The sequence below is a fragment of the Pararge aegeria genome, chromosome 21, assembly GCF_905163445.1.
Source record: "Pararge aegeria chromosome 21, ilParAegt1.1, whole genome shotgun sequence".
In the NCBI taxonomy this organism is placed as follows: domain Eukaryota; kingdom Metazoa; phylum Arthropoda; class Insecta; order Lepidoptera; family Nymphalidae; genus Pararge; species Pararge aegeria.
In genome coordinates this window covers 4690484-4704667 of record NC_053200.1, presented here as the reverse complement: position 1 = coordinate 4704667, position 14184 = coordinate 4690484, and the positions used below count along the sequence as shown (strand labels likewise).

The 14184-nt window shown below is 35.9% G+C and overlaps 2 protein-coding genes across 2 annotated transcripts; one reads left to right on the top strand and one right to left on the bottom strand.

The window, feature by feature from the left end:
- Positions 1 to 1334: 1334 nt before the first annotated feature.
- LOC120633170 (WD repeat-containing protein 91) lies at positions 1335 to 3355 on the bottom strand. The gene is made up of 4 exons (XM_039903301.1): positions 2993 to 3355; positions 2543 to 2692; positions 1950 to 2155; positions 1335 to 1605 (listed from the first exon to the last, which is right to left on the bottom strand). Exons 1-4 carry the CDS (start codon positions 3234 to 3236, stop codon positions 1381 to 1383), a joined length of 825 nt encoding a protein of 274 aa, XP_039759235.1. The 5' UTR covers positions 3237 to 3355; the 3' UTR covers positions 1335 to 1380.
- A 1036-nt stretch (positions 3356 to 4391) lies between these two features.
- On the top strand, positions 4392 to 7523 carry LOC120633253 (GTP-binding protein Rit2). Its single transcript, XM_039903415.1, has 5 exons — positions 4392 to 4745; positions 5231 to 5304; positions 5665 to 5859; positions 6703 to 6843; positions 7192 to 7523. The coding sequence occupies exons 1-5, from the start codon at positions 4607 to 4609 to the stop codon at positions 7297 to 7299; spliced, it is 657 nt and encodes a 218-aa protein (XP_039759349.1). The 5' UTR covers positions 4392 to 4606; the 3' UTR covers positions 7300 to 7523.
- The last annotated feature ends 6661 nt before the right edge of the window (positions 7524 to 14184 follow it).

Here is a 14184-nt window from a genome sequence, read left to right as displayed (position 1 = left end):
TGGGTTGTGAGGGTTAAGTTTGTCAAATAAAATCTAAGAACGGTAGGTCAATTTTGCTGTTTTTTTTCTGTGTGGGTTATCTCTCATTATCTCGGTTCATCCAGATAGAATCTAAAAATAATGTATCTAAAATAAATGTAGAGTGGGAAAGATATGTAGGGTTAGACAGGGTGGCTAAAAATCTCCTGCTCTGTTTAATTTACATTTTTACAAGCTTATCGGTGAACTCAGTGGGATTGGAATCAGTTGCTCTATAGACGGGAACACACTTAATAATTTAAGCTATGCAGACGATATGGTCTTGCTGAATACAACAATAAGTGCGCTTAGAAAGCTCCTTCGGATTTGTGAGAACTATGCAGCATTTCATATTTCAGGACTCATACAATGTTAAAAAGAGTGAGCTTTTAGTGTTTAAGAGTGGATGAAGTTCCTCCAATAACTATTAATGGAGTATTTCAGTGACGGGAGTTTAGGTATCTGGGATATTTGGTAACACAACTTGAATGACCAGAAAGATATTGAGAAGGAGCGTATGGCGTTTGCAATAAGATGTAGTATGATAGGCCGTACACTTTTCAGAGCAATTGCCTGAAAAGTGTGAAAATGAAAATTTTATACGTGCAGCTTATGGGTGTCATATACGCAGAGTCTATAACGACCTACGTATAAAGTACTATAATGGCTTTAGAGTATTGATGGAGCTGCGCACTTCTGCTGCTAACTTAACTTTATTTATTTTGCATAGTTAATGTCGGTAGGCCTATTGATGGTAAGATAATTTGTACGATTTGTAGGGAATTGAAGAGTGATTCAATAAGGTTTAATAATCCACTTCTTCCATTTGCTCTTCATCACTTCATCTTTAGGAAACCTGCGTCATTATCATCATTAACAACCCACGGACAGCCCACTACAGGGTACCGTCTTCCTCAGAAAAGTTTAGTCCGCAGTAGACGCTCTGGCACATTTCTTCTAAGCGGACGAACCCGTCGAATCTCTGTCAGACTGTATGACATTTTTAATAATAGTTAATCTGTGATGACATCTTCACTACCAACCTCAGATACCAACCTACTTACTAAACTAAAGACTAACAGGATTACGGGACTTTGAAGTAATAATATGTCACACAGACCAGTTATTATAAAGCGTATGGTTAATATGAGTAAATGGTTGGTATGCCAATAAAGCACAGCACAACAATTAAATATGATATCTACTAAAGGACAGCCAGCAGGGTGTATGGACCGTGGGGGATAAAAGTTTGAATGGGAAAGGTAATAGAAATTGTAAGAGGATGAGGTATTGAATGAAGATAAATAAAACTATGGTTTATACACAAACTTAAATTAATATGAGTATTTTTTCACTATTTATTCAGTTTTGACTTTGAGATCGTCCTGATTTTCTCCCCATAACAGGGCTGCCTCCCATTTGTCTTAATAAACCCCTTAGTCCACGGGCCTCTCTCACACCACCTTCAAACTGTTCTGATGGTATTGCGTAAAAGTCATCAACCAATGGTAAGGGTCCACTGAGTCTTTCTGAGTACTGTGCTAAGCGTGATTGGTGACTAATTGGCGAGGTTTTCTCGGTTGTTGGCTGTAATTAAACAAAAAAATGTAATGTAAATTACAATTATACAGGATGGTTTTTGACTTAAGGCAGTAATAACAGCTAGTCTCATTAAAAAATAATTGAAAAAAAGAACTGATTTTTTAATTTAATTAATGAAATTATGGTCTCTGCTATTGATACTTTAGTTTGAGTAACAAAGTTGTATGTTCAATATCTATAATCCTTCGGACAGACAACAAAAAATAACCAATGGCATTCTTTAAACATTTCCCAGGTGTTGTATTTTAGAAGTTTACAACCCACTACCAATAAAATTTAATATTTAATCAGAGCAAATCTTTTGTAAATTGAGATTGTACATATCTTACTTTGCCCTTTAGTGTAGTAATTTCATCCTGTAGCCGTTTTACAAGCGCTGCATCACTCTCATAGCTTGTGAGGGTAGGTTGTGGCATACATTGGAACACTGTTGCTAAGAGATTGTGTAGTGACACCAGTACACTGTCCTGCCAGGCCCGAGTGAAGTAGAGACTGAATGATGGGTTTTCATCAGGTTTTTGTACATATGGCAACACTGTAAAAGCACATATTAATGATTATACAAATATGCAACATAGTCAGACCACTAGATATTAATGGTGATCTAATTTTAATGTAACTTTAAAAAAAAAAAAAAAAATTCTAACATGAAATTATCTTGTAGCAAAAAAACTGTTTTATAACTTTAAGAATTTAAAGTGTTGTATATTCTATTTATTCCTGAGGCAGTAGATATAATAATTGAACCCTTTCATAGAAAGTTGAACAGGTTTTTCAATCTTATTTAGTTTCTTCAATATATCATATTTATAAAGGTTCTTAACTTTTAGGGTAAATGAAAAGTTTATAAACTGGTAAGCTTCAATTCTCTGAAGTATAAACTTAAAAATCCTTTTTACAATGGTTGTATGTTTCTACTTACTAAACCAGTCTCTCCATTCACTTTGTCCCTGTAGTTCAGGCAGCATCTTGGACAGAAAGTCTGCTACCTTTTCATTTCTTACACCACCTGCACTTTGGGCTGCTGTTATTAGATATAGCTTGTACAGACTGTATTCTATCTTGCGGACAGCTTTAAAAAAAAAACACACTATTTGTCTCAACTAATATCAAATCATCATGCGATTAGTCTCTTATTTAGGCATTGTCGTCAGGCTGTTGTCTTAGTTCAAAAATTTGTGTTATGGCATGAAGGTGGACTTGTCCACCTTCATGCTTTGGAGAGCAAACGCTCAAAGATGTTTTGGTCCTGATTACTATTAATAACTCGCGATGATAATTTTTAAAGCCAGTTAAATCATAATGGAGCAGTCTGGTGGGTAAGGAATGACTTTTTCTCCTAAGAGACACGAACCCCGACTAAGATACATACCAGGTTGAACATGAATTTCTAATTTGGCAAATACTAAACTATCAAGATGCGACCAGTATTCTTTAAGTCCATTCAGGTCAGATACGTTTATGTAATGCAAGATTTGATCCACAATTTTGTCCACTCTGAAACCTTTGTCTTTATCCGATTTTAAGTCATTGTCGAATGCTTTTACTGTGTTGGTGAAACCTCTGTAAAGCAAATACTCTCGCACTAATTCATCGGTGAGCTGTATGTGGGCCATAATAATTTAGCTTCTTTAATTGTTCTTTTCTTTGAGCGAAATGATAACCGTACGAGGGCCGAGGTAGGTATATCCACTGAAAAATATTACTCCAAGGAGGGTATATCACTTTTGTTTATAGAAAAAATGTATGTATATGTTTTTTTATTTTGCTTTACAACTGGATTCTAAGCCTTTTAACTATAGAGGGTAGAGGTAAGGAGAGTCATCTGTGTATATGAAAAAGTGTCGTCAAAATGTATTAAACTAGGATCTCTTAAGAGTTACCCTGATGCAAATGCATCAGGGTAACTCTTAAAAGAAGCGCCAAATATAAATATTGTTGGAGTAGGCTTGAAAAATAAACAAGGAAGTATGGAGATACAAGGAAGTAAGGTTATATTTACCACAATATTTTGTACAACGTAAGTTGTTCAAATTCTCAATAATTAACTACTTTAGTCGATAATAACATTAAATTTTTTAACTCGGCATACTTCAATTCATCTACGATTGCTACATTCATACCATACCCTGTGCATCCACCAGCGCCATTGTGGAGGATTTTTGAACTGTTATTTAGCGCAACAACTGGACACTTTTTCAACTTTTCTCCCATATAAGATGACTCTCCTTACCTCTACCCTCCATACTTTTAACCATTTTTTTTTAAAAATTGTTGTTTGCTTCGAACCACAGACCTTTACCCAAGATAATTTACAGTAAGAAAAAAAAATGGAAAGGAAGCAGCTTCCAAAAAAAAAATCGACTATGTATCGATATCGATATCAATGTATTAAATTCTGTTGTTTGATATAAAAATACATTCGCGGAATAAAAGACGGAGGGTGACAAAGGCTAGTTTTTATCCTAGGAAAACGAACTGTTCCCACGGTTTTCTAAACATTGATATTTTTAGCACTACGTTCTCTCTAATGGCATCATATTTGGCTCTTGTGTCGTTAGTGTTTCTTCTATGACAACAAAAGTCAAAATAAGTTTTCTTCTTCTTCTTCTTTTGATTTATGGAAAATAAGTTTTCATCCGTTACATATTTTGCAGGTATAACCTATCAAACCAGTACCAACATAACAGTTGTAAATATATTGAATGTCAATTGTCAATGCAATTGTCATTGTCAATCGAAATTGCCTCGATCAGCTGTCGAGGTCTATGAAGATACTTTGTAGAGAGAAATCGAAAATACTTTTTCTCTCAAAAAATTACCAAAATGTTTGTCAAAAGGCGTGTGATTTGAATTGTTTATCAACTAAGCGCGCACGGTGGTAGTGTTGGGGGGTGGTCTGTGCGGATGGAGGGCTCACGGTGGGAGTGGGTCGAGTGACCGCGGGCGCGGCTCAACTGGGCCCCCGCTGGAGGTATGCGGTGGCATGGCGGAGGCTGCGGGCACGTCGCGTGGCCTCCGCGTCTACAAGATCGTGGTGCTCGGCGACGGGGGGGTCGGCAAGTCCGCGGTCACACTCCAGTTCGTTAGTCACAGCTTCTTGGATTATCACGACCCAACTATAGGTAGGTACTAATAGATCGTACGATCTTAGCCGGCAAATTGACTCTGGCTTATGGCATGTACCATATGGTTGAGACAGAACCAGTGATGACACCATTGAATTCCTAAATAATGTATTTGTTTATCTACTCGTGATTTATTTAACCAGCTTACTTAGGTCGCGCATAATAAAAATGTTTACCATTTTTTATGTTTTAAACATCTTTTGTTTGAACTCTGTAAACTCCCAAACAATTTTGCTTGGATTAGATGGAATGAAAGTGTGTGTTATGTATATAATCAATTTCTTTTGTATCCTAAAAGAATATATGGAATCCCCACTTTTTGTTACTTCACACTCATTCAAGCACTCATTGTTCCTAATGGACACTATTGCAAATTTATTATTCCTTGCATCCCTGAGCATCAGTTTCTACTTTCTTATATTTAGGTTTGTCTCAACTAGTGCTTGCAAGCTATCTATATAGCTGTATATTTCTTGTTTCAGAGGACTCATACCAGCAACAGGCAGTGATTGATGGAGAACCCGCACTACTGGACATCTTGGACACAGCTGGACAGGTATGTATTAGATACCGATTAATATATATTTGATATAACATGGTACAAACACATTTAGGTAATCTCCGATTGACAAAGTATGATATAAATTCAAAAACCCTATGTAACAGAATACAACATAGCAAAGAGTTCATAATATTTATGATGCTTATCAATTATGGAAAGCAGTACTACTTATGAAAGGTTTAATTCAAGATTGCTACTGCATATCTCGTGCAAAAATTTTACCCATTTTATTTTAGGCTTGTTTTTTTTTGTGTCTGTCCTATTTTGATTATATGAGCATCTCATTAACTGAATATTTCTTGAGGACTAAGCATATTAGTCAATCAGTTAATTAAACAACATTTTTATTGTTAGGTGGAGTTCACAGCAATGAGAGAGCAGTACATGCGATGCGGTGAAGGCTTCATGCTGTGCTACTCTGTGACTGACCGGCGGTCCTTCCGTGCGGCTGGCGAATACAAGCGTTTGCTTGCACAGGCGAGGCCGACCGAGCGATTGCCGCTGGTTCTTGTTGGCAATAAGCTCGACCTAGCGCCGAGATTCCGACAAGTAAGTCCCCACTTAAAAAAATACTCAGTGAAGAGCAGGGGAATCTGTACTGTGCATTTTATAAATTCTTCAATCTTTATACTCCCCATCAAACATACCTTTTGCAATCTACATTTCGCCCCGACACAGGGGCATCCTCAGGAGATGTTGACTTTAAAATTAACAATCGTTAACTCTCTTCACAAGTGTTCATTGTATCAAATTAAGCTTCATTTTCATTGATATCATGGAATTCCTCAAAGTAACGCACGCTTCTATTCAATTAGTAAGTTGATCGTTTTTGTCAGCCATGTAACTAAGGAAGGCCTGTAGCCTTAGACAGAGACAGCATATAATCTATGAAGGTTTAAAAGGCAGACACTTGTTTCAAAAGAATACACTAAACAAAACCAGATTTCGGTAAGGCGAAGGACTTCCGACTAAACTGTTCAATTGCAAATTAATCGTGCAATACCTAGTGGCCGAAAGATCCATTAAGAATTTACGTTTAATGCCCGTTTTCAAAAACCGATAATTCGTAAAGAAAAAATTGTTGCATAAACTCTTATGCGATGTCTAACGATGTTAAGCGCCGTTTTAAGTTCAGCGGAACGTAAATTTTATTGGGTTTTTTTAATAAACTAATCATACGTAAATTATAATTGGTGAAAGGTAAATGCCTAGGCGTTGTTTTCTTGAGCATTGCCTTGTCTGTCGTTAGTGAAAACAGGCATAAGAGTTTATGGTGGTTTATTTTATCATAATTTCTTCCCATCTTGTGTCTAGTGCATAGTTTACCAACATTAAAGACTCAAGAATTATATAATATTTAGAATTTCTTATGGTATGGATAACTTTTTAAAGGTAACAACAGAGGAAGGCAAGTCCTTGGCGACGCAGCTGGGGTGTCCGTTTTTCGAGACGTCGGCGGCGTTGCGACACTTCGTCGACGACGCCTTCCACGGGCTCGTGCGAGAAATAAGACGCCTGGAGAGACAGAGACAGGTGACCATCTTTCATTTCTGAAATCCTAGTACTAGTTGCTTCTAGTAGCTAGTTATATTTATATACAAAACCACCTCTAGGTCGTTTTCACTAACAACGAACAAGGCAATGTCTATGTTACGCCTAATCAAATTAGTTTTTTTTTATACTATATTGGCTAGCGCTTGACAACTATCATGCCTGTTGGAAAAATCAAAGATGCGGTCTAAGGCATTTCTAGGCAAGACCCCACTTGCTTCGATATATATGCCTTTTATAAATAAACTAAATTAAAAGGTAGAAATTAGTTTGGTTTTTTAATAACAAGCGTGTTTTAACAACTCTTAAATTCGTGAAATATTTTTTCAGTCCTCAATACTAAGCACTACGACCGGAGGAGGCGGCCGTCGTCGCTGGAGACGCCTTCGCAGCATCTTCGCGCTGGTCTTCCGTCGACGGCGCCGCCATACGCCATAAACGTGAACTCTACACAGGTCTCAATGCCACTTACTTTAAAGCCTATATTCGTTTGAACGTCTGACCTTAATACACATTTCAAATCGCAAGAGAAATCAAACTATTTATTATTGTCTGGTATTTAAGTTCCAGAGTTTTAAGTCTACATTCCCGTATAACCTTCGGGCAACAAAAATTATGTTATAATAAACAACCCCGAAAAATAAAATGGCGATATATTCCCACACGCCGATTTTTAATAATGTAAACATCTTTTTATTAATTTTTTAGTGTAAAGTAAGTTTTAAAAATATAAAAAAACAAGTGCGATTAAACATAATATATAAACAAACAAAATAAAAAGAGAGTTTGTTTGTTAGTGAGTATTTTTTTTATTATTTGAAAATGAATTTTACACAAAAAGATTGTTTACATGACGGGTAAGATAAAATCGACGTTCCCACTGTTTCTTAAACCCACAAACTTGTTTCATAACTGAAATGTGAATTAGGGCCAGAGAGTCTACTTCCACTACCTCATATTGATGCTTATTATTATAAGTTATTGTGTTATGTACCTACTTTAAGCCATATATTAAAGATGTCACGTAAAAGCAGCGCTGACTTTCGATCTTAATTGTGGACAATTCATTCGATAGCTGTTTTTATCCCTATAAGTTTTAATCATCATCTGCAGCCTATTTAAGTCCCACAGCTGGGCAAAGGCCTCATATCTCATAGGAGATTGCGGTGAGATACGGTTTTAAAGCAAAGACCTACCAAGCTACTCCAATGCGGGCCTATTATTGAGTAATAATAACCTATAAACTTTGAAATACTAAATGTATTTAATGTTATACATTTAATATACTAAAATCATAAAATACACAGTTTCCTCAGTAACCTAATGATCTAACCTAACCATTAGGTCTAAATTTGTGAAGGAGCCTAATATATATGAAGTACCTGTAGGAACACTTAAAAAAAAAAAAGTAAATAAATTTGAGTATATCGAAGATAAGAAAATTTCTGTGTCGCTAAGGCGAACTGCCAAGTTTTGAATCTGATAAAATGGAACGAACTGATATTTAGGTGACCAGGGGAACTGGTGAACTTATGATTGTCTCATGATAAGTTACACAACTCAGTGACCTCTTCGGGAATACTAGTCTAGTAGACTTTTAAATGAGATTTAACAGGCTGACAAGGTAATTATTCTGTGAGCACTGTGCAGTCAGACAGCCAGCGTTCTTTTCACGTGTCACCTACTATAACTATTGTTATTGAACCTTAACTTATTTATTACTATAACTAAATATTCCATTTTGTATTTATAAGCGTCTTAAAAATTGTATTCTACCTCTTTTGTATTTAAATATTTTGAATAATGATTCCTAAATTACATCCATACGATAAATCTGTATGTAATGATAGACAGATAAAGTAATGAAAGACAGAATAATTTTACTGTCGTTCAAAAATTATGTTAGGGGTATCTAAACTGAGAATTTAATTAAACTATACTTTCGAAAATCTATGGATTATCAAAAAAACACGCTAATGATAAAGTATAACGGTTCTGTTTATGTGAAATTTAAAAATAGATGCGTTGCGGGGGTAGTTCTTGCGATTGGAGGTTGAGGTTGTTTTTGAGCTCAACTTGCTGTAGTCTTCGAAAGCCATACTAATCTGCAAGGTTACAATAAATTGCCAAATTGTTGCCCTCTAAAATCCCCGACCCCAACCCCCGCTAGCTACGTTACTGTATATTGGTTTTAATTATTTATTGCTCGTATGTAATAAGTATTATCCAATATTCAAACTCCAAAGGTTGCCTATTTAAAACTGGCCTCAAGTAAATAATGTCTTCCGCAAAGGAACCCACGAAAGCAATAATATATTTAAATAGTAGATTTTTGCCTTTTTCGTATAATAGAAATTCGATATTTCAGTGTTTAGATTGTATATTTACAAAGTGCGTATTTGTGACAGTTAAGTTATCTGTGCAATGTGAGTGAAGTGATAAAAGTGACACAAGAGTTTTCACGACATTTAAAAGAAGCCTAAGCTTAGTATCTTAGGGAAGTGCAAGCTATACGTAGGAATGAGGCAATTGGATCTTACTCCATGAAACGCCTACTGCACGCAATCTCAGCCTACTGTTACATTTTGTATATAATAAAGGTTTTGTACGTTAACGGCGGCATTAAGTTGGACTGGCCTGACAAAGTGGGAACGTCTGAATTCAAAATCTTAAATTTTGGCACCTTGCCTCGCACATGTCTTAAATCCTTATTGGTCAGCATTCTCCTGATTCCCGACACATGTAAACGTCTTAATGAAAGAGGAATCAATACTTATCGTAATGTACTTTGCTCTATATAATAAATAATTCATAATCTGATTTCCTTATGGTGTATGTGCTAATCATACGGACCGGAATTCAGAACGCTTGTCAGTATCATTCTAACAGATTGAGCTGAGAAATTCATAATCTGAGGTAGTCAGAATGTGTGTGGAGCATACTGGCATTGTATGAAATTCCAGGCTTTCAGAATTTATAACATGAATTCATAGAGACATTACGGCCACGGTGTGAGGCCAGCCTTAATCTGTCAAAGTACGAAGCTGTCAAATAATGACGCTATGTCGTTTTTCTAATAACTGACGTGACGTTTATTCATTTGAAAACTTACCCTAAGGCCGAAATGCTCAAATAATGGGTCATAAAACTTTGTGGTAATATTTTTTTAAACTCACATTGTTAGATAACTTTAAAGTCCCAAATAAATTCATTTTTGTAGCAAAGTAATTATTGAATGTTGTTTCCCCGATCCCTATAGCTGATGAATTTAACACTCTTATTGGACTTAGATTGAGGTAGGTTATATTAGCCAAGGAGTATGCAGGGTTGCCACATCTGCGAAAAATAAAAGGTAGGATTAAAAAAAAACACTATATTTTAATTTCATGGTGATGATTTGAAACAGCGTAAACACGTTAATGTTATACTCGTACTCATAATACTGAAAGTAGAAAACTTTTATTTCATGAACGAGATTCGCAATATAAAAGATGAGTTATACGTTTTTATATATTCTTGGACCTTGTGTAACAAGATAAAAGTAACGTCGTTTTAAAGCTTATATAAAAACAATTCATAGATCTCTGGCGAGTCATGTCTTATATTCTAAATTGTAAAATGGCCTAGATTTTGGTGTTTTGTTGCAGAATAGCCAAATTTTAAATAAAATTAACATCAGGGCTAAAAGTCCCATTTTCCATGCAACGTGACTTGAAACATTAAGTATACCTAAACCTTCACGCTACACTTTCAGACCAGCGGAGCCCTAATGGTTATATTGTTAGTTTCAGTTATAATATTGGTAGATCGCGAAAATAATATATCGAAACAAAGTTGGCAGCCCTGAAATTGCTGGCGTAAACTCTTAGGGTCTAGATTTCCCATTTCTTATAAGATGGGAGCTTAAGGTGACTAAGGAGATTGATTTATACTTTTACTGGCTGGCTGTAATATCAGCTGGTTAAGACTATAGTGTTCAGATTATTTGTCTGTGTTCATAGGTGAGATATAATTAATAAGGACCAGATGGAGTATTGAATGCGATTTATGTTCCAATAAGATTTGGTAGCGATCAGTTTTGAAATAATTCTACTTATAGTTTTGATCCGCCCGACCATGAACACATGGGCAACGTAGAACCCCATAACTCCTGGCGGCGCCATGCGTGTAGAGTCAAAACAAATCATAATATTTTATATGCTCAGATACGCGTGTTTTTTAAATGTGTATTATAGAAGTCCGAAATGTACTTCTATAATACACATTTAAAGTAGCATAAAGTATGGTAAATTTGATTTGACTCAACATTCGTGGTATGGCGTTGAAATGGTGTAATGCACGTGTGCCAGTGTCATCCTTTAGAAGAATGCAAAATTACTTCGAGGAACCAAAAAAAAGATGAAAGGAAATATCTCATTATTTATTTATCTATTATTTATCTATTATTTATTTTATTTAGAATTAAACCTGAAGTACAATTTAAGTAATAATAACATATTATAGCGTGTCCTTTATAATCTGTGTGACAGAGACAGCAATAAGTATAAATTGTAAAAACAAAATATATTTATATGATAATTTATTTATATGTGCGATGTTAGTATTGTGAGACGTATTCATATTTTTATTGTAATGTTAGGTCGATACGCACAAATTTTTAGAGTAGCGGTTATTGTGAATTTAAGCATATATTTGGGGCTGCATAAACGTGGACGGATTTGTTGTGAGTAGAATTACTAAACATGGTGTCTCCATATATATCACATGGGTATCATCATCATCAACCAATGGTCGTCCACTGCTGGACATAGGTCTTTTGTAGAGAGTTCTACAATCCACAGTCCTGGGCCACTTGCCTCCCTCCAACCACTCCCAGCTACTCGCCTGATGTAATCTCTCCACCTCGTTGGGGACCGACCTACGCTGCGTTTACCGGTGCGGGGTCGCCATTCCAGCACCTTAAGACCCCATCGTCAAACGTCCATTAAGCGTATATTGAAAGTATTAAACGTATAAAAATAAACGCATAACGTTTGAAATGTTATGCAGTGTTTTGTCCAATGAATACAGGAACGGCCCTAAGGTACTATAGTCATATGACTTGAGTGAGCCAATTCGCCACATTCGTCTAAACTTCCTGAATAAAATCACTGGCTTAAAGTTAATTCGGCGTCAATATTATAGATGATCGTCAATATTATTGTTGATCAATATTCTGCATAATGTCTATAATATTGCTCGTGTTCGGGACGGGGCATATTGAATAATTGAAGTATTGGTAGAACATATTGTCAATATTTATATTGTCAGCGCACTTTAAGTGACAGCACAGAACTGATACAGCGTGAAAAAAAAACTATTTCAACGTTATTTCGTAATGTTTATTAGTAAGTCTCTCGGTGTTTAGTCGAAATTAAATTTTATCATTGTGTCTTGAGAAACGTGTTCAACATCGAAAGTAATGAATTTAAAAAAGACTTTACAGTCGTGTTCAATTTATAGAGTGCTTGCTGGTTTATGGTTTGTTTCAGTGGGACAGTCAAAGATAGAAAGGTGTGGTGATGACGTCATTGCCCACCACACCTTTCTTTAATTTTGCCAAACTAATAACAGTGTTTTAAAAAATTTGGGTTTTCTGAAAAGTAATTTTCGTATTGTTACCTAAGCGATATGCCTGCGGCCAGCAGTTGGACAATGTCTAAATTGTCTATAATGTTAAAAAAAAGGGTTTTCGCAGCAATATTTATAGGTTTATAACCTATTTAATTTTTGCATGATATCTTAAGAGTATGTTTTTACTTGCCCGAAACCTATGTAATTTCACTTGCGCGGCAAAACGACGATATGCCTGTGTGCAGCAGTGGGTGATGACGTCACTAGCACAGTGATAATCTAACACAACAAATCCTTCTCGTGATGCGGCATTCTACACAGTTGGGTTAACCTGCAATACAGTGGTGTCAAACTAGAGTATTGATTGATGAAAGTATTCATAAGTACCTAATATGAGCTTCACGGCATTTGACGCCTTACAACTCCCATTCTAAGGGCACAGTTTCTTTGATGTAAACCAATTACTGTACACCAAAGACCCTAAGGCTGCTGGAAAAACGCCGACAAATACACAGTTTGATATCCTCCTAAATGTCGAGTAGGGTAAACATTGAGCCAGATAATTATGTCTACCATTTTCTTGTCCTTTTTGTATTAGTAAATACGAGATAAAGGGTAGACAGCGGTCAGTTCGAATCCCAGCACGCATCTCACTTTTTTAAGTTACGTGCGTTTTGAGCAATTAAAATATCACTTGCTTCAACGGTGAAGGAAAACATCGTGAGAAATGTTGCATGCCTGAGCTCTCTTTAATGTTCTCAAAGGCGTGTGGAGTCCATCGACCCGCACTGGGCCAGCGTGGTGGACTAGGGCCTCAACCCCTTCTCATTGTAGGAGGAGACCGTGCCCTGTAGTGGGCCGGTAATGTGTTGATATAATGGCTATGATCCGAGACCTACTGGACATTTAAGGCGTCATCAAACTGTTGATTTGGGGGCGGGCGACCAGGTTACTCGATTATGAATATCAGAACTCTGTAACATCAGAGTAAAATGAAGCAAATTTAATTATAGTATTATTATTACCTCGTTTTTAGATCAAATACGAGTTTTCGTTAATGTAATGCAATTTACTTAAGCACGAACCAAGGTCTGGATTCTCTATATCATTGGAATCGTAACTACGCAAAAAATAAATGAACGATTTATTATAATAAGTATATATCCTTCAATATACCGATATTGCGCTTACTTTAGTAAGGGTGAGCTCATTTTAGTAAGGGTGAAAAATTTTGATCCACTAAAAAAAGTAAAAAGGTTGGTTTACATCAGGGAAGCATTCACTCTTACAAATGTATTATCCACGTTGATAAAGTCGAATTATATTTGTGTTATTTTTATAAGTCTATCATTCCTAAGAAAAATGTAGCAAGTACCAGATTTTCTTTGAACATTATTACCTCCTCTTATCACTGTAATATCGGTATGCATCACTGTAAGGGTTCTTACCTACTAGGTTATCTCCGCTTTGTGTTAAAGAAGAGCTATCCAATCAGGATAAAGTTAACATATTTATTGTAATATTTAAAACTGCATTATTGTTGGGTAATATTCCAAATTAATTTTATTAAAAAAAAAACACAAAATTATATGTATACAAGAAATTTTCCTGATCCATAAACGACTCGTTGTTTATGGTTGAACCATACTGTGCGAGCATTGTTCGGATGAAATCAATGAAACTCTAAAGCAACCAGTGTGAATACGGGGG